This window comes from Falco cherrug, chromosome 7 (genome assembly GCF_023634085.1).
Source record: "Falco cherrug isolate bFalChe1 chromosome 7, bFalChe1.pri, whole genome shotgun sequence".
NCBI lineage: Eukaryota > Metazoa > Chordata > Aves > Falconiformes > Falconidae > Falco > Falco cherrug.
This window is the reverse complement of record NC_073703.1, coordinates 55,431,530-55,453,389: the sequence shown is the minus strand read 5'-3', so window position 1 is coordinate 55,453,389 and position 21,860 is coordinate 55,431,530. Positions and strand designations below refer to the sequence as shown.

The 21,860-nt window shown below is 36.9% G+C and overlaps 1 protein-coding gene across 2 annotated transcripts in view; it reads right to left on the bottom strand.

Annotated features, from left to right (window-relative positions):
- RASGRP1 (RAS guanyl releasing protein 1) overlaps positions 1-21,860 on the bottom strand; it is a 42,593-nt gene that overhangs the window by 9,145 nt on the left and 11,588 nt on the right. For both annotated transcript variants that reach the window (XM_055715113.1, XM_027812480.2), the window contains exons 3-11: positions 14,817-14,922; positions 12,609-12,671; positions 10,647-10,778; positions 9,409-9,562; positions 6,123-6,296; positions 5,305-5,421; positions 3,371-3,646; positions 1,061-1,141; positions 345-449 (exon numbers count right to left, since the gene is read on the bottom strand). In XM_055715113.1, the coding sequence (XP_055571088.1) occupies positions 345-449; positions 1,061-1,141; positions 3,371-3,646; positions 5,305-5,421; positions 6,123-6,296; positions 9,409-9,562; positions 10,647-10,778; positions 12,609-12,671; positions 14,817-14,922 (1,208 nt within the window). The remainder of the gene's footprint in view (positions 1-344; positions 450-1,060; positions 1,142-3,370; positions 3,647-5,304; positions 5,422-6,122; positions 6,297-9,408; positions 9,563-10,646; positions 10,779-12,608; positions 12,672-14,816; positions 14,923-21,860) is intronic.

Sequence of the window (21,860 nt, the reverse complement as noted above, 5' to 3'; positions counted from 1 at the left end):
ACAAAGCTGCTGAGAGGTCCACCTTCAGACTCCACCAATACCATGATGTTGGAGGCGCTGGTAGAAACAGGCTGCCTGGCTCCTTGGAAGAATGACTCTGGAAGCATACCGCCCAGCGTTCACACTCCCCACTGCCTCCATAGCCATTTACGGCACTTCCTTCCACACCTCACGGGCTGCTGCTGCTATTTACAGCTAGGCAGAAGTATATTTGTGAGGACAGAAGTGCTTATAAACTCAGCACAGCTTTGAACGTGTTCAGTGTCTTTCCCTTTCTTTTTATCTTCTCACACCTAGAGACTAAGAGACTGATGCACAAAGTAAATGGGCTTAACCATACTTACATCTACCATCCTCTGAACATGTTTGCTAATGGTTTTTGGATCAGGTTTTGGGGCAACTCCTGAGGCCCAGTCTGCAACTACCGGTGGTCTGGAAGGTGTCAAAGGCTAGAATAAATTGAATGGAACTTTATTTTAATAAATTAGTACCACACGGAGATTTTCAGTATTACATTTCTTTCATTTGTGACAATGGGCTACGTGATACAGGACTGCAGAAACGGGCCGGTTGGACCCAACATCATACTTCTGATAATTACATGATACTTCAGGGAAGTTCTTCCCTGAACTGTCCAAAACAGTGGTTGTTCCTTAAATTGCCACCGTTCACTGACAGCCCTGTAAATTCACTGTCTTTTCCATATTTGTAAAACAGGAGCAAAAACTATAATGTAATACTCATGGGTTTCATCATTTGAATCACATAAGAATTATTCTTTTAAAAGAATCAGTATCAATTGTCAAGATTGAGCCTGATGTCCTGTCTCTACACAAATAACTTTGCTTGTGTTCATATTATAAAACCTGATATGGTGTCGACTCTCCTATATATTCCAGCTTAGGCTTCATCATCAACCAATGTATGCTTCAACAGATTTTGCTCAGTGTATAAAGGTAAATGTTTTCAATTAAGCATAAAATAAAATACAATGAATGCAAGGGATAAAAGTTACGTTACTAAAAAAATCCTTTTGTTAAGAATCTGTAAAGGCCCTTACAGCAGCTCGGTGACTTCGTGGCTCTCGTGCATATGAAAGCTCATAAATTTCATCTTCAGTGTAGTAAAGATCAAGGGAGAGCTGAAAACAAACACAACTTTAGTTTAATCTTGAAACAGCCTGTTTGATAAACTTGCTTCTGGTGTGCATTAGTATTTTTTCATGGATTAATTTTCAATTTAGGTTGCAGCTATAAAAATGCACTGGAGCTGCATAGGGATTCAGTGATTTGAAAGAGGTACATTTCTAAATTCCAGACTGTTATTGCCATTATCTGAAAATCTGTAACATTACACAGCTACAGTCATTAGCACAGCAAGTGACTGTAGGGATAATTAGCAGTCAATTAATAAGTAACCTGAAAAAAACTGTTACTCCCATAATATTAAAAAAAGTCTATCGTGCAACTAAGCATAAAACCACTCCAATGAAACTGTCCAACAACTCAAATTCTCAGAAAATTCTTGTTTAAACATGTCATATTTATCCTATCCAGCTGTGACCATGATGAACTAAGAACTATATGATGAGGATAGAAGATGGACTTGCAGGTATTTATTGAGAACATTTAGCTGCCAACAGCAGTTATGTAAAGCAAGAAACTTTACGCCTGGGTAAATAAAGGAATTTGAAAAAACAATCAGATTTATACCTTTGCTTTTGCATGTGTCCATGAAAATAGTACAGCAAATATTTTAATCACTGGAAAGAAATTTCAAGCTAAGATTGAAGACTGATAACATGAAACTTCTTGAATATTTATAGGAAAATATTCACACTAGACATGCAAATGAATAGAAAAGCCAGGCTTAAATGTGTTATAAGCCTCAATCTATTGCAAGTCCAAAGAAAATATAAACTTGTTAGAGAGTCAAGATTGCTGCAGTCATATGCATATAAACTAGAAAACCAAAATATGCTATTTTATTCAATGAAAAATTTACTCAAATTGCAGATACGCATCAATTTTCTTGTGAACAACTGCAAGAATTACTGTTGTAGTCTTAATAGTGAATAATGTTAGATTCTTGGCAAAATTTTAAAGGAGCTTCTGACACTCAAAAAAAAGTGCAAATGTTATGATACTTCCATGAATTATTGAGTTATGTATGTAATTACAAATACCTCTTCAAACTGATTTGCCTGCTACTGGAAAAGTAAATGACTAAAGGAAACAGAAGGAGAAAGACTGTTGGAAAAATTGGGGAATAAACAGGAAAATTTATGTGCCCTGGAATATTAACAGATTAGAAGCTGCTGCTTTGAAATGAAGTACTTCTTTTAATTTATGTCTTGTCATATATAACGGCATGAAATTGTAGCCAAAGTTATATATATTTGTGATAGCCATTTTTATAAAACATTATTATTTGAAAAACAGGGAAAAAAGGAACTTACAATAATTTGAGACAAAACATTTAAAACGTTTAGCAGAAAGAAATTCACCACCTCATGTATCTCTATTCCAGGCCCTGGAATATGTGCTTAATTTCACACATGAGTGCTCCCAGACAGAATAAATAACCTCAAGCACATAAGCACTTTTATCTATTAGCTTTTTGCTGAAACAGGGCTTGTAACCAGAAACTGGAAGCAGGCTATCTATTTTTTCCAAGATGAGGTACTTGTTAAGGCTAAACAAAACTGAGAAAAGGTAGTTTTACAGTTTTAAGAAAAGGTAGTATTTTAACTTACTAGAAGCTAAAATCATTGTCGTGACATATGTCCTAGGTAGTATTAATCTAGTTAGTAACATGGCACTAACTAGATATGACTGGAAGAGTAATACTACAACTATATTTGATTAATGTTTGTGTCAAGACAGTTTTTTCAGTACCAGAAGAAACTTGGCTAGAAACATGGTATGTTTAACCCTACACATCTTGAGGGACTAACTTCTACGTGAAAGTTTGTGTGTTCAACACAAAGAAGTTTTTTAAGCAATCTGCCTCCAAGGTGCATCTAAGGAAGCTTTGTACCTTTCTGCCTATTTAAGCAGAAGATTCAGAGTGCTTCCTTAGTGAAAGTACAGAAAGAATGCATACTACTATAGTGAAGCAGAAATAAACATTTCCTTCCCTTGTAGAAATAACTGGAAGCATACTGCTGAACTGGCACCTCTACCCTTGCTGCCAGATAAATCAGTATCACTAACTTTTTGTCTTCTTCTGTTATTGTATGTTTCCTTAAGGAAAAAAAATCTTACGATATTATGTATTTATAATTAATGGAATCCTCTACTTAATTTCATATACCTTTTGAACAACTATTTTTTTAAATGGAGGTATTTATCTCATCTAACGGACTTACTGTAAGCAAATGAACAAGGTCCATATTAGCCTCCAGGGGAAGTGGCATTTCCTGGAGTTGTACCAGCTCATTTATGTGGTTATACAGAGAGTACAGTTTGTATATGTTAATTTTTTTGTCCTCTAAGTAGTCCGGCATGCCCTCATAAAGTGATATCAAGTCTTTCAAGTGGACCCCAAGGATTGGGATCTTAAAGTTACTGCACTCGTTATAGGCACGTCGGTAACTATCATAATTTTTGTAAGATGAAAGCAGTTCTGTCATTTCATTAAACACCTAAAAATAAAAAGAGAACAAAAATCAAAATTGGTTACTGCTTTTGTTCTGGTCATCCAGCACATCAACTTCCCACATTATTGTTAAGGAGTTTACTCACAATGACTCTTGAAAAGGATTTCAAAACTTTAGGCTTCAAATGAAATCTAGGTATTCACTTCACCTAATTTAACTATCTATAATACATAATTCTAGACAGTTAACCTATAGTCTAAACTACAATGCTGGTATTCCTACATTCCTATTTAGTCAATGACAAGAAATAGCATCCTCTCAAATCAAGGAGTTGTGCATGCAATTAATGCATAAGCACAGCACAAGCTGTCTGGCCTTCATAAAACCAACCACCTCCACCTTAAAATGTGTAAGGCACTTATCTGGCTTCCAGGTCACCAGCTGGAATTGCTGGAACTGGAAAGTCCTGGCAGAGAAACCCTAGACTGTGCTACAGTCCCGTCACAGTGTGACCAGAACTCCTACTATAGTTGAAGGTGGCACATCTGTGTCTTTAAGAAAACTTCTGTTCCACAGAAATGAAGAAGAAACAATATATTGGACTTGTAAAGGCCACATGAATCTCAAGTCTAGCAGTATAAGTATTTCCCTTGTTTAAAACAACACAGGTACAAAGTTGACTCAGTGTTACAAAATCAATGGACCAATGTTTTCATATGGAAGTTCCTGTCTAACTCCTTGATTTTTAACCCTCACAAACTTGATGCAAAAAGTTATTCATATGATTGACACATATGCAGTTCACTTTTCATAATGACAAAATTTTTCAAAACTCCATGCTTATTCTAAAATAAGCTTGCTAACTGGTTTTGCAGATCATGAAAGCTGCAGCCATTGTCAGTGGGAGGTCATACTCCAGGTACGTACAGTTCATTCAAGCTGATCACACTGTGATCAAAACAGGTCCATTAGATACCTACATGAAATATTTATGGTCCCAAATAAGATAAAACAACAAAGCATATTAGTCTCTTAAGAAGCCATTTCACTGCTGAAAAGTATGCAGCTACTAAATCTGTGAAGAAACGCAATCTCAGCAATATGAGCATCTGTATTTCACAAGAATTTAATCGGACATTTTAACTGATTCCTAAACGTTCCACTGTATTCTAATGTGTGTGTATTATGGCTCAGTTTGTTCAAGACTGAACGAGACAAAATCTGTCATAAGGAAAGATCAGATGAACAAAACCAGTCCTTTCAGTTTTAAACTCAAAGTACAGAGCTCTGTGCTAGCATTTCATAAATTCAGGTTGGTCAGTGTTGCTATGGATGACAACAGCTTTGCTTTCAAATGTTCTAGGATCCCATTCTCTGCCACCATGTTTGAATGCTATTCTGTACTACTGCATGTAAATGAAAATGCAGCTTGTCACATCTGAATATTAAAGAGAAACTTTAGAGAAGCTATACAAATCTTGAAGAAAGGTGGGGTTGGAAGTGTAGGAGTTACTGGTGACGTAGAGATGAAATGACAAAGAAAACCCCTCCAAAACAAACGGAAGTCTTAGTTTTTCTCCCCCACCCCCACATCCCGTCTTTCTCTCCATCTTATCCAATGAAGTAAGCTTCTTTTTTGTGGGGGCAATTACAAAAAAGTTAAAGGTTATCTTACTTGTAAAACTTAGAGGAGAAATACCAACCTTAATTACATCATGAGGAACACATGAGCTTGTTTCCTTGAGTCTGGAAATGGAACTGTGACAGAGACCTCCTATCACTGCCATTAATGTATTGAAATTCTGCAGCTGGTGGAGCTTCTGTGTTGGCATACAAAAAAAAAAATCAGTATTTATTATTTAAAGGTTCAAATTCTGTATTTCCTCTAAAGTCTTAGAGGTTTTGTGCCACTATCCACTGGACTTCATTAATTTTGGTAATGAATTGTGATTTTACTGGGTGTAACACGTACTTATTCTGCTGTTATTATATCAGATAACAATTCTGCAGATTCAGTAAATCTTCAAAGGACTTCCTCAGTCCTCCCCCTTCCTACAGTCTGCCACAACTAGGAAATGCTGCCTATTATGTTGGTTACGACTGCAGTTGAATTAGCATGCAAAGAATACCAACAGGACCATAGCTCTGCTTCTATCCAGTAAGGTCTATCTGGTAGAAATGCTTTTAATTAGAGCCAAAGGCAGGACAGTGGTTCAAGCTTTGGAAAGGTATGAGGTCACAGCTTGGAATCTCACCAGCTGCTTCAAAAGCAAGTCTAGTTTTTCAGTGAAAACAGTTTCTTCAGAACAGATAGGAGAAAGTCATGGTGCCATGACACAGTAGTATCTAAATACTTGGTATGAAGCCAGAGCATACACAAATATGCATGCTGTATGTACGAACCAGGAGGCCAGTGCCACCACTCCCAGCTGACCCTACAGTAGTAGCGTGGGAATAGCAATTAAGGGGCTCTATCAGAGAAAGACAAAATAAACAGAACACATGTCAAAATTTAACTGACCTGTGCAACATGAATAAACTTGATGAACACTTCAGCCCGAAGCTGTGGCGTTGGTCTGCTGAGAACCATTAGCTGCACCCACTGAGAGATACCATTGCAAAGAGCAATTGATCGTTCCATTGTTGGATTCTCCTTCACACAACTATTCACAATGTAGTTCTGATAATCTGAGAACTTTAAAAAAAGTTAATTGTAAATGAAAACTCATCTACAGTTTTATATACCTCGTGATCTGTGTGCAGATACAGCTCTGCTGTTTAAATGAAATATACAAGATATATTTTACACCTTAAATATCTGTAAGACTGAAATCTCTCCTTTGTCAAAGCAGAAGGCTTTAACTAATTGGATCAACTGAAAGTATCTTTTTACTTTAATTTGTATCACATCATTTGCATCATGTGTATCTCAGTAGCCTTGGCTCTTATAAACCCTAGGACAAGTAGAACTGGGGCTTTCCTCCCAGCCTCAGTGGCTCCATCGATTCATTGAATGTAGGCTTCTACAGGGAAGGTTAAATGGAATTTAAAGTAACTAAGTAATCTAGTAACTAAGTGATAGTTTAAGGAAGTATAAGGAATTTCAGTGTTCGGATTACATAGTTAGGGCACACTTCTGAATTATACTATGCTAATACAGAAAGCAAGTTCAATAAAATTAATATACCTGAGGCAAGACCTTCAAGAACGAGGGCTACAGATTCCTTAATATTTTTAATACAGCTTGTGAGATTCTCTTATTTAACCAAAGCAATCTAAAATTGTTCAGTTGACACCTGTACATGATAATGGGAAGAATGGCTTAAAAAAATCTGTTTAAGATCAAAAAGAAGTAATCATTTGTTTTTGTTGATGCAATGTTTATCCATTCTTCTGATTTATCCATTAACAAGAACACACAATAATTTGAATCATCAGAAAATGTGACATGGGATTTATACATCCATTTTTACTATGACCATCTATGAGCATCTTACCAAAAACATTCACTGCTCTATTAGACACCTAATCCTTTCTTAAGGCCACAGGAATATGCTGAATGGCATTGAAACTTAAGAAAAAGTTATAAATTGTGAGCTGCTGTTTGTTTCTTGCTCTCCCTCTCTAATTTTCTCTCCACTTTTCAACCTTTTCCAATCCACGTAGTAACTACTGAAACTTTAAAAACAAGACATGACAGCAGACATCTCTGGATTTGTCCTCTTATTAAATAAAAAATGGAAGAAACATAAACATTAATAAGTAAAGCTGCCTCTGAGTTTACATAGTACTCACAATTACTCTTTGAATTTTGAACCCCAGCCAGATTTGGCAGGATCTTGACATTTAAGCAACTAGTCTAATACAAAGAGATAAGTTTTCAATTCTATATTTTGTTCTCAGCAGCTCTCTTCTTCAGATTTTTTTTTTAAATGCTGAACAAATTTATATCTAACATACTACTGAAATTTTCAAAATAATTTTGGTAGAAGAATTTATTAACGAGGTTAGCTGTAACAGGATTGTTAGTTGCAGATAAGGTAAAGAAATCCAGGTACTTCAATAATGCAACAGTCTGATATTGCAATGACTAACATGAGCCTCAACAGAAAAGCAGAATCCAGATTCTTACAAAACAGTGTAGCCTCCATGTTTTTTATAACCATAAATTAAAATGGTTTCCAAACACCAGCATACCCGCAGTCATTACCCTGTGAACACCACTCTGCACTTCTCTTTGCTGTAAGATACATGGTATCTTGTGGAAGATTTTGCTAGTGCTCTATGTGTTCAGGGGATCAACTGTTCCTTTCTGACTTTCAAATGACTGAACCTATGAATAGTTATTCTAGTGACTAATAACACTGCAGGTCATTTGCAGCCTTCTCCCAGTATATTTTAACATGTTAGAATAACAAAAGGAATCTGTGGCTTAGCATATCATGAACGCATTCTGCAAAGAGTTAACGAATATAGCTATTTATTAACATTATTTTCTGGCCTGAGTTCTCAGTAAACTCAATTTATCCCAAAACATATGCAGGGGACCCTGCATAAAAAAATGTATACAAGTATGTAACTGTTGGAATTCTATGACACATCTGATACTGTGACTGCAATCATCCTTGTTATGTTCATTAGTCATTAATTACTTTATGTCTGCACAGAGCTTGAAAATGTTAACTTATATAAGCTTTGCATGTTATTACTGCCTACAGACAGCAATCTGTGCATGACTTTGGTTCTATGGCTTTTTGAATTTAACCCAAAACACGAAGAGTCATGTATCGTCAGCTCAAGATAAACTACACTAACACATGACTCTGAAACCTTCCACAATCTATTGAGAGCCTCTTTCCTTACAAGACTTCATCTGCAAATTGTAGTGTTTCAAAAAAACCCACTAAAATACCAAAACAAACAAAAAACCCTAAAAAAACCCACTTTGCTTTCACTGTTATCATCACACTGACTTCGCAACCATCTTAGATTTTAGCCTCTAATATTCGCTTTTCTTTTCCGTGTGTGAACTGCATCAGGTTTGAATAAAAGTAATGTTGTAGCACATAAGGATGCAAGTGAAGCCAAGGTGCACAGGGAAGTTAGCATCTTATTGGTTACCAACATAGCTAAGAAAACAAATCAAATGAAAGAAAACATAAATGAGAGAAATCCTTAAGAGCTGTTTGTGTACTTGAAAGCTTGCCTGTTAACATATTTTAAACCCTTTTTACATTAAAAAAGGCATTTTCTCAAGTGCTTTCCCACCCCTAGTCTTTGTTATGCACACTCAAAAATGGCAAGCGGAGTCCAGTGGACATCTTCTACACAGACAGTCCATTAGTCACTGCATAAGAATGTTGCAGTTTCCTACAATCACAGGAGGTTAGCACTCTAAGAGAATATTCCAAGTATCCTTCATCCCATTTCAGCCTGATTACTGATTTCAAAGACAGCTGTTTGTTCCTGTGCCCAATGACACCATTTGTTCTAACAAAAAGATTACTTGGAAGAAGATCAAATGGTTTACTCCTCTTCCTTCCAACTGACCTTTCCCCAACTCTGTTCTACAGTTGCTTAAAAGGTTCACTCTCCCTCAAATGACTGCAGGAAAAGGGTAATGTATTCAGAATTTTTAAGTACCACTGGCCACCTTCAACACTAATAAAACAAAGTGTCTGGACACAGACTCAGCTTGGCCAATGGCTTCCATTGCAAGGTTGATCTTTTAATAATATCCTTCTCCCATCTTTTCTACATCCTTTCCATCTTTGTTTAAGATAAATAAATAAATAAATGTCACTTACTGATATTCTTCTGAAAGACTTAAATTCAAGGTATGTAAGGTGGTCTGACAGCTCCTCTGGCTCAAGATGATCAAAAAGAAGCGAGACTTTCCGTTTCTTACTGGTGTTGACCTTCACACGCTGTGTCAGCTTTCTAGACCAATCCCTAGAATTTCTTTTTGACAAATTTTAGAAGAGAGTTACCTTGAGTTATCTTCCAAAGAGCAAACTTTTCCTCTGTCCCTAATACAAAAGTAACAGTTTTCATGCCTTACTGCAATAGAAAGTGAATTATTCTAATTTCTAAACAAGCTCCTTTCATGCATTAGAGATTATAAAACAAAAACATTACTTTTAATCTTTATTATATTGATGTAGCACATAAGTACAATACAGCTATATTACTAAACAGCATGAGATTATATATCACACTTCCAGAATCACTGTTAACTTTGTCTTCATTGAACACACCCAGTGCTCCTCCATTTAATAATTCTTACAGATTTCCTTGACCAGCCTCTGAGTATGAACAGTCCCCCTATGCTATTTGCCCATGGAGTAATGAAATTTAATTCTGGATGTGAAAAACTAAATACCCTCTTTCATAATCAGATATAAAATGTACGCAAAATTCTGCTCTGCTTTTACCTGTACATTTCCAACCAAAGTACGATTTGACACTATTATAGAGTTCCACAGAACTATCATACTCTCATAGAACAAGGAAGGTTCTCTTCCCAAAAAAGAACTATGTGATGTACAGCTGTAGGATTTATTCTTGACAGGACAAGTAATTTTATAACTAAAATCACATAAAATAGTATCAAGAGTTTGACAACGTAATAAACTGTATCTTCTCACTTAACTTAGGTGTTAAAAATACAAACACACTTTTTGTACCTCATCTGTTACCCAGTCAAAATGTATTCTCCTTTCTCATTGACTTCAAGTGATCTTTCAAAATCATTAGACCTTTACAGATTTTCCAAGTTCCCTGGATGGAGTAAGTTATCTAGCATAGAAAATCAGCACAAAGCCTACACAGCAGTTAAATTCAACCTAAGCCATTCTTGAAAGGCATTCTGTTCCTCTACATAATTTTAATCTATAACGATGTATAAACTCTTCTAAGGATAGGTAACATGACTTATTAAAGCTAACACACTATAGGACCATTATCCTGCTACACTGGAGAGACATTATATTTGAATAAAGGAAATTCAGAGCACAGGTTTGTTTTACGAGACTTTGGCACTCACATTTGAGTTGTGTCGATCAGACGACAGTGTAACTCCTCACCATTAGCTTTAACCAGTTCCTGAAATTCCTCCATAGTTGTGGACAGTTTAGAGTCCATTTTGAACATAACCCAGAACTCTGTAATCCAATACCTATTGCACATTGAAAATACAGAAACACAAAAAATAAAGGTTTTGCTCTAACATCAGCAAGGTTGAAATTTATGCTCCTTTTTATGAGTTGTATTTCCTCTTGACCAACTTCAGGGAATAAATCTTGCTTTTAGATGCTTTTGCTAGGCTACCTTGATTTTATCAGCAATCAGAATTTCAAGATTAAAAACAAATTAGGAACTACCTGGCTTAATGCCATATAGAACTATACTACATATATGTCTGCAATAAATTCAATATTAAAATATTTAGTTTCACATTAAGTCTGGAAAAAAATGCATGCTGGTTTTCTCTTCATGAGCTTCCAGATAATTTTATATATTCCTTTAAAACTTGAACTTATTTGGTCTGGACATAAAAAAGAAACCAACAAAAAACCCCACAAACAATGCACTGTGCTAGTCAGAATTTTATCTATAAACTGAAAAAAAATTACTAATTAAATATATTTAATAGTTTACAGTGATTCAGTCTCACATGCACAAAATATTTTCAGAAGAGTGTATTTCGCCACACATTTTGTATTTTAATTCCTCTACGTGACTTGTCACCCACTGTGGTGGGTTGACCCTGGCCAACAACTGAGTACCCACCCAGGTGCTTGCTCACTCCTCCCCCCTGCAGTGGGATGGGGGAGCAAATAGGAACGGCAAAAGTGGTAAAAATACATGGGCCAAGATAAAGACAGTTTAATAACTGAATGAAAGAAAAAAGCCAATCAAACAAGTGATACAAAGGCAATCACCATCTCTCGCAAGATGCTCAGCCAGTATCCAAGCAACAGCTGCTTTGGAATGACGAGCCCCCAAGTTTTTATTGCTAAGCATGATGCTGTATGGCATGGAACACCCCTTGGGTCAATTCAGGTCAGCTGTCCTGCCTGTGTCCCTTCCCAACCGCAAGCTCACCCCCAGCCTACAAGCTGGGGGTGGGGGGGGGGGGGGGGCAGTGTAATCACTTTTCATCAACAGCTAAAACACTAATGTGTTTTACTCACAGATGCAAAGCGCAGCATCACAGGGGCTGCCCTGAAGAAAGTTAACTCCTCCTCAGCCAGACCCAGTACACCCATGCATGTAAAAGTCTGTGCTTGTTGGAAAAACGGAAATGCACATTCTCTTGGATGCATGTATATATGAATTTGCCAAGAAGCAAAATGTTCCCAGACCACATATAATACCAAAGCATTCTGACCTAACCAATAATTTGCTTCGAGATAATAAAATCATCATTTAAAATAAATTTTACTTTCCTAACTGTTACTACTTACATCCCACTTTGTGTAAAAAAGAGATATTATATGCTAATCTATTACCAGAGTTGCATCTTTATTCCCCCTCTTCTGTTTTCTCTAAAGTGAGATATCAAACTTTACTAACCTTAATTAAAAAAAAAAAAAAAAAAGCGCGCAATCCAGGATCATTGCAAGTGACTAAGTAGAATTACTAAGAATTACCTACCAAATACAACAGTTTTGCTTAATATTAGCTGCACCATCCCACTTCATTTTCTTAACAGACCAATATAATAAGAGACACAATGCTATCAATTCCTGAGCACTGTCAATTTTCACTGATGTTTAAGATACAGATTCATACAGACTGCTGTCCAAAATTGTGACGTGCGCTGACTTCAACGGATCTGTACAAAGCCGTTGGGCCTTTTTTTGTGTAAAGCTGCTAAAGTGAACTTAGAAAAGCTGAAACAGTATAGCTGTTTCTCTTTTTAATGTCAGCTTAAGATGTAAAAGTGTTCTTATGTATGATACATGGATAGCTGCAGACTAATAGCTACCAAGAATATTCTTACCTCACAAAATAGCATATCTTTACACACAGCATTGAAGACTTATTTTCTAAAGCATTAAGATAGGTAGAAAACTGTTAAGGAAAACCACATCCATTCACATGATATGAAACATAACATGCTTGACACTTCCGTACCTGTAAGCAACAGGAATCATTCTAGTGATGGCATATAAGACAAGACCAGGGTTTTACACAAGTGTATACAAAGTATATCCCAAGATCGTTAGCAAAAGTTTATTGTAAATATGACTACTATGAGTAATACTGATGTGGCCGCCTAAGTGCTGAGTAGTGTTGAGTAGCAAAATGATTCTGCTTTCTGCATGTGTTTCTTTGCAACATACCTCACAGTTTCTAATAAAACTCATGCACTTGCACATCTCACTAAAATTTGAAACAGTAATAGCAAATTTATCAACTACTACTTCTATGAAAAACTCCCATTCAGTTAATTATGATTCACTGGAGTTTTTTTAAAAAAGATGCTATTTTCTTTTAAACATAACTAGTGGCATACAATGGTAGAAAAAAAATGTGAAATGCCTCTCCTTGCTAACCTCACCTTTCTAACTACACAACAGTTTTCACTTGACTTGCTGTGACAACTGAAAAGAAACACACATATTTTTAGTCTCTTAGCTCTATAAAACATGTTTTGATATCGTAGCCATTGTCTTTTAAAGACATGTAAAATCAATTTGGGAAACGTATTATGCATATCTTGATTCTTCTGCTGTAGATTACGTACGTATTATCAGTACTAAAAAATATAACTTAATGAAAAACCTTGTGGATCCTCCTACAATCTGACTGAAATTAACTGCAGCCTAAATCTACTGCAACTGACAGGACACACCATCCACAATTTAAGCACTCACATTACAGTCAGCCTAATTTAAGCACTTAGAACTAACGAGGTCTGAGTTAAGTTCCCAAATCCTTTGAAGGGTCCTGAACTGAATGTCTGAAGTTAGATGGCTTACAAATCATCCATAACCATCTAAAATCATTCACATAATTTAGGGCATGGAAACTAGTGAAACTGGGACATTTGCAAGGATTTTGAAAATACAAGAGCCCAGACTACCTGAAACATTCAAAACTGTCTTCACCTTTCAGTGTCTTTACAGGGAGCTATACACAGACTCAAAAACCAACCTTGCAAAATATGCAAATTTGATAAAAGTTTGAATCACTTCTCTGACTGTAGAAAACACTACTTCTCAGAAACACGCAATTACTTTCTTCCATTTTCGAACAGCATATGAGCCAAAGTTAAACGCAACGCTACAGCATAGTTGTAGCTTAGCACGCTTGGCTAACACTTGTGGTTAGATAAGGAGCAGGACAGTCAAAATACAACACTAGAGTAAAGCTCTGTTGTAAATGATGCTGCTTTTAAAAGCCAGTAAGATACAGAGTTTGGGAGAAGAAAGGAAAGGATTATCTAAATTAAATTTCACCAAAATTGGCTGGACATTCTTAGCATGTCAGGTCTGCTTCCTGTACTGCTCTCATCTAATTAGGAGTAAACATTCCATAAAGCTAAGAACTCAGGTAACATATTCCACAATCGAAAATTCCTAAGAAAGGCTGATATTGCCAATATGACCTAGTAGCTTTGTAGTGAAAAATCTAATGAGCCGGAAACACACATGTATGAGTCCAGGCAGTCACCTCGAAACAGGAACAAATAGGAAGGAAAAGCTTATGATTTATTTCAGTGCATTGGAATGTTGAGTATGTGAGTTAGAAATCATATCTGCTGAAAATTTCCTTTCTAGATGATACAATCAGAATATTTTCAAAAATTGCACTTTTGTTCTTTGCTCTGCTGCTTGTACGGAGGACAGAAAGAAAGAAATCTGAAACGTAGGCCCAGGTTCCCAGTACCTAACTGAGGAAATACATTTATCTAACACCTGCTAGATATTCCCTCCACAGCCAATGGAGGGTCATTTAATCTTACGTTAAATTGGAGTTTCATCACTTTCTCTGTGGATGATAAGCTAAACCAAAAAAACAAAAAACCTCAACCCTAAACCAAACAAAACCGCACGATACAACCAAAAACTGTATAGAACAAGTATATTGTTTAATCAGTGGAACAGTAATACACCCATAGATTAAATATTCTCTACTTACCCATTTCAAAGTTGTAAAGCTATCTAATATTACCTTAACAGCAGCTGAATATTACAAAGGATATAGATCAATGAGTTTCTGGAGCATGTCTGCAGAAGAGATGATAAGTTGATGCATGGCCAGAATTATCTTTAGCAGCTGATTGTTCTGACATGCATTTCCTTCTAAATCTGAAAAAAAGGAGTACTCATATTGAAATCTTGGTATACCTTGGTAAACAACTTGCAAGAGGCTTTTTCAGAATACTAACCAGGCCTGCTCACTTACGCTATTTCAAAGACAGCAGTAACTTACTAACTTAGGAGCGCATCATTTTTCTTATGAGAGCTATATAAGAACTGTATTTTACTACCAGGATTTTGAAGACTCTTACCCACCCCACCTCCCAAAACAAAACCCACAAAAAGGCAAGCAAAACAGTAGCTGTCTCAAAAGTATTCAAAATATGCAGGCAATTATACATGATACAGCAATGCACTTAAATGCTTAGCTTTAGGCAGATAAGCATAACCTTTGAAACAAATTAACGAATTGCAGAGAAAAAGAATTCAGTTACTGACCCATAGAGTCAGTCAGTGGCATGACTGAACTTATCAAACAGAATGGCAATATTCTTAAGTGTTCGAGAGGCTTTTTGTACTGCTGACACGCATAACACCAAAGTACATGCACAGATTAGGATCTACACCTAGATGTGCATGGAAGGAGCTACAATGTCTGCAGAAGTCCTGAGATTAATCTGTGCAGACTCCCAGTGGCGGACCTAAATGTCCTAACACATTTTCTTGAACTACGCATTACAAAGATTTCACTTGAAGACTGTTCTTAGACTACATCTATCTTCTGGGTCTTGTGAGGTTTTTTTCCATATTCAGAAAAGATCAAGGACATCAAATGTAGCAGAACGTTTCAAAGTTTCCATTTCTGTAACACAGTAGTGAAAGTGTGTCTAAGTATTAACAGATTATGTTTTTCTACAGCATGCTGCGAGAACCTAAGTAGCTTGAATTGGAATTAGACACCCTTTCAAACACAAAAGAAAATTCACCTTTTTGAATAATTTTAAATACACTGTCCTCTCTGAGGATAAATATAGTTATCACTTAAAATAGTAGTAACTAGAACAATATACAGAAGCAATGTGCAATAAGGAAAAAATGGAAGAGGTAAGTGAAACAGCAGATTTGCAGCGTATGAAATGGCATCTATTACTAGAGGGAAAAAAAACCCCCATTTTTAAATTGCACAAAGCCAAAAACGTACATTAAACTTAGATGACTTACAAAACAAGATAATTGATGTTAGCCATTGAGCAAAAGTTTCCATGCTTTTCTACAGCAAGGTACCAAATGTGAAGAAAGAAACCCAGAGCCTAGGTGGTTCCTTTTGAACAATACATTGGATCTTTGGTAGAATGAGTAAAACTTGATTTCCTCTAGATCTATCTTCTGTATTCTTCACCCCCATGATAGTCCTATTCATGCCCTTAATTACTATACTCTCCCCTGAAAGTCTTTTCTTTCTCTTCCCAACAACAATGCCACAACTCCTTACTGACGCTTAAAGCGATCAGCTACGCAAAGCAATACATGCTGTGGCTGAATGCAGGCTGACTGGCCAGACAGCAGATCAAACCAAACCAATGCTGGGCTCACACAGCTGCCCCTACACCAATGTGAGCACTGATCTGGACGTCACTCTTCTACACAAGCAATTCTTTGAGATTCCTATCTTTCCATCGAATTTAGTTTAAGCTGACAGCCTGCAGAGTAGATGTCATTTAGTAGGAAGGTGACTCAGAATGGCCTAGATCTGTAGTTTACAAGTGAAGCTATTGTTTCAGCTGACTGTTTGAAGCCCTGAAAGCAGAGTATGTGCAGGGTATCACATATCTGGTGTGGGTAACTTCATTCTTCTAGCAAAAGCACAGTCAGTTTGGAGGAAACTCAATACAATAAATAGTATTGAAATATCCTACTACAGCCAGCCTCTCAGGCAAGGCAAGCAGAGAAGTCCTGATCAGTAAATTCTGCCAGACCTATCTGAACATGCAGCAAGCCACTCAGCACTGTCAAACCCAGAATAAGAACTTTCTGCATCTGGCAATCTTCAACACGGAACATGAGGGACCATTTTCCGTACCTACAATTTAAGTTTAACTACAGAAGGTAAGTAGTAATTCTACCTACAGCAATATGGGCAGGGGGAAAGTCTGCCCATTCTACAGCCCCATAAATGGGAGCAGTATAGACCCCATGTAACTAAAAGTTCTTGATCTGCCTTTTGACTTACTACAGGTTCTCAGTTTTATAGCATGAATCAAAGTTTATGCATTCCTTGTTCATGTTCTCACATAATTTCATTCGTTACCTAAATAATCTTTCTGGGATGTAAACTGCCTAGGTATCACAGCAGGTGCACTGAGGGCAAAACAGCAAAGCATCCAGCCAGAGAAGTGGGAAATTTGCAGAGAAAAGCTGGGCCAACAGGGATCAATACTTATTCGTGCCTTTAGTATTTGGCATTTTGTACTCTTCCGTGTCTTCAGGAAGAGTAAAACTGTTTTAGGCCTTGCATACAGACACCTGTATCAATTCTCATCCATTTTACAACACTTGGCTTTCTGCCAGAGCCTCCATCCAACAGCTCTTGTTTAACCAGAAAAGTTCAACATATGCTTAACTTGGAAGCCAAATGGTTACATGCACACATACTATTAAGTATATATAGCTGTAATTAAATCACCAGCTTTTCAGAAGTGCTCAGTATAGATATCTCCAGCTGTCAAAGACAGCAAATAACTCTCCTAGCAGTTTCTCCTCTGTACATTCCAAACTCCTCTGCGATGACACAACACAGGTACCATTTGGCACCAGGTTCCAGATTGAATACCTGTCCTCTAGAAAGTCTCTTTTCCATTTTACAAAGTTGTAGAGAAAAACAGTATGCTCTCCTTACTATTAGTGATTAGGTCAACACATTTATGGTATTTTTTTGCATAATAAAAGTGCATTTATGCTTCACAACATCCAGACCTCATTATCCCACAACAGAGACAGATAGACTTCATTACGATGACATGCAATTATTTTGCACGCATCAAAGTAGTACTCAGTTTTGTGCTATCCATTATCTTGCCCAACTAAAAGGCTCATATCCACAAAAAAAGCATTGTATTTGTGATAGCTTAAAGACCAAAATAAACCCTCTGCAGCAAAAACACCTTAAGGTCCCCAGTACACTTCAGCACTGAGCAGCAAGCCTGCATGGAATTGCAGCAGCACACAATTTTACAAACACATGCAGTATCAAACATTTAATGTCGTCTTCCTGCCCAGTTTTAAAATGAAGTACTTTTCAAGTGCATACACCATGATACAGCAAACGTTACTAAAAAGAAAAATACTGATTCTGACCCCTCGTCTATTTGTATTTCACAAATTTGCAATTCATAAAAAATCCATGGTGTTAAACAGGTAAAAAGGGGCCTTAGGTGAGAAGAGACTCCAGCTCAGGTTTGGTTTCAGAACTGTCATTGGGTCTTTCACATCTCTGACCACCAGGTCACATCTTTTCAGAAAGCTAACCTGCCAAACGTAGTCATGTATAAGGAAGTAACAAAAGTTATGGTAAACTATCTTTGTGCAAACGGCGGAGCCAGTAAGAGGGCTTTCCTGACAGTGTTGCAAGAGTGTCTCTGAATGCCTCTGCAGCATTCTCTTGAACCTCCAGCAGCTTGTTTTAAAACTTTGAGACTCATTTTCATTTCCGTTCATATACCTGTTTCTAACCACACACTCTGCTGAGCAAAAACCACTAAGTGAATACTAAATAAAGTGGAAAGGGTGTGTTTCAGTTAGTCAATTTAAAGCAAGCTGCAAAAAAATGCATAAGCCTCTGCTTTGTTTCACTGCAGCAAAATACAAATAACCCACAGGTTATGGTTACAAGCTTATCCTCCTGTATATGCCCTTATTGTACTAAGATGTTTTAATATATATTCTCTGAAACAAACAAGGAAGCAGGGGTTGAATATACTTTTCCAGTATTTAGAAATGCAGACATTTAGGGATAAATATTTTATTATCTAGATAGTTACACTAAAAACTACAATTACAAAAGTTCCATTGCATATGTGACCCTCAACACACAGGGGAAAGAACATCCTAACCTAGGCCCATCAGTCACTCTATTGCTCAATCCAATTTGTGGCACCCTGTAATTCGTAATGTAGAAACAACTGAAGTATCACTTGTTCCTAGAATAGTTGAAAGAATCAAACTACTCAAAAGCCAATAAGCAAGGCTTCAAGAGCAAACTGCCTGCTTTTCACCAGGTACTGATGGCCATGAAGCCTGTGGTAAATATACTTAGTAGAAAGAGTACATTCAATAGACAAGATTGTTGTACTGAGACTTTCCTACTCGGGTGCATTGGTAAGGCAACTGGAAGAATACCAAAGATGTCTTAACTGATCTGAATTTTGCAAGAATGAAAAGTTAGCTTTTCTAGGTCTAAAAGGCCTTTATTTTATAAGCATTGTTTTTATTTCATAAGCAGGTTCCAACTCTATCACCTAGTGCACAACTTGAAATGAATCAGAAGTGAATCACAGAGCACGGACATCACGTGATCAGTGACTAAGCTACTAAGAACATCTTGTAAACTCCCTGAAGTGTTCCAGTGGTTATCAAAAAGAAGCACAAAAAAACAATGCAATGCAAGGAAGCATCAGAAATTGGCAGGTGGTCTTACTAAGTACAAAGCTGAAACTTGTGGGTTGCTATACTGATAAGCTACATAGAATTCTTCAAGATTTCTACAAAGTTTCTTTCTGGTGGCTTAAAGAGGATGGTGTGGGGATGGTGTTATAAATCTCGGCAAAGATCACTAAAGCAGCATGGGATTTGAAAATCAGGGTAACTGATATTCTTGAGATCTCAAAGACTTTCATAAAACACAGATACATGTATGAAATATGGAGGTACATGTGGGAGTACACGGTAGGGTTTAGTGACTGAACAGAAACAGCCATAAGTCAATGTCTCTGCCCCACGTGCGAAGTGCAGTACTAACAATAACTGTAGAATGGCCAGAAGCAATCAAAATTGAATGAAATATTTCATGAGTATTTCACAGATACTTCCTGGAACATACTTTCACAAACAGGAAACACTCTGTTCCCCTTCAGCTTAAAACTTATGCAACACATAGTAGTCTTCCTACTATAGGCTTATTATTGCCGCATTGGAATTTGGTACCCTGTAACAGAGAGGTAGTCATTTAACTCTCTTCATTAAATTGATCACACTTGGTCAGAATCAGATTCATAAATTATGACACCTGCTCATCAGTTATGACACCATCATTGAGGGTCAGCAATCAAATTCAACTTAAACTAGGGCGTTCACTTACTGAGTTGGAAATAGCCTTTATTTTTTAATGACACCTGAAAGCTCAGTTGATGGCAGAAATCAGGGCTAGGAGCTAGTGGACTCTATTGCCTTGCCCCAGAGCAGAATCAGCTTTCTCAAAGCAGGTATGCTTCAGAGCCAGTATGCTTCACAGCCAGTTTAATTTGTTGTTAAAATTCTACAGTGATGAGGATTTCACAGCCTCTGTAGGTGACTTGTTCTAGTACTTGAGCATCTCTGTCATTACAGCGTTCTCCTTACTGTCTAATCAAAGACTTCAGGCAACTTGGACAGCTTAAGCCTGTTTTGCCTGGCCCCCAGCAGACAGAAAAAACATTCTCTTATCAATATGTTTCTAGATCTCTGGTCAACACTGAATCCTTTTCTGAACCCTTTGCAGCTTCCACATTTATGAAGCAAACCTGAATGTAGTACTCCAGAGGAGGTCTTAGCATCAGAGTTAGATTATTTTTAATACCCTGTACATAATACCTTTATATACATATGCATTTTTATACATGCAAGTGTACTTAAATAATATGTATATATACTTAAAAAAAGACACACACACACATGCATGCATATACTCATCTCCTTGAAGTTTCTGCAGTGCTACATCAAACCATTTGCCATTTTAAAATCCATCTTCACATTAAGATTCTTCTCTGTGGAAATGCTGTGTATCAAGGACTTTACCATACTGGTTTTACAACCTGTTACCCTAAGCGTAGAACTTTGTACGTTTCCTTAATGAGCATTTCTGTTTCAGATCATTACTTTAAGTGCTTAATATCTTTCAGAAGTAACACCATTCAACATCCTTACAAAGATGATGTACTAATTAGGTAAAAGAATGATTGTTTTAATTTAGCTGCAGCAGAAAGCAGGTGGAGTCTTGAGCTCTCCCCCTTACCTTTAATTCTAGACAGGATGGTGGTGTTCCCCCTCATGCAACAAGAATGTTTAGCAGACAGCACCAAAACACTTAGGGAATTGAGCTAAAGCTTTTCTTTCTGTCTTTTTTTTTTTTTTTTAATTGGCTTATTGTCCATACATGCTTGCTTGCAACCATTGAGTCATACAGAAATTCATTTATACAAGTAATTGGTCTTAGGAGGAAAATCTCCAAAATTAAAATGAGAACAAATCAGTATTTTTCCAGAGAGGAAAGCATCATGCTATGTGATCAATCCTGCACCAACACAACTCTAAAGAAGCCAAGTAAATACAGAAGTTGGAAGAAACCCTATAAACTTGACGTTTCTTCAAGTCTACTTCTCCCTTCAAACTCTCTACAGGAGTAGGGGCAGGGGGGCACTGCTGCTTCTCCAAATACTCATTAACAATACAAATATATCCAAGACACAAGTGAGTCAAATATGCTTCCAAAAAGGATAATAAGACTGTTCTTTGTGAGGGTAAGGAACATTAGGGGTAAAAAACCTCAAGGGAAAGCCATTACCCTTTCTCAGAAACAGCTTTTGGAAAGCTACATCTTGCAAAAAGAGCTCTGGGTGGGTAATTCTTTGAAATGAAAACAAGATAAAAGCTCTTGTCAAGGGGAAATGGGATGATTTTGAGAAATTAAAATGTACTTTGAGAGAAACCAAATGAAATGTGGGTGGAAAGCATTCCATTAGCCTTGGAAATTCAGATCAAGTACACAGAACAAGTTAACATATACCCCATACATT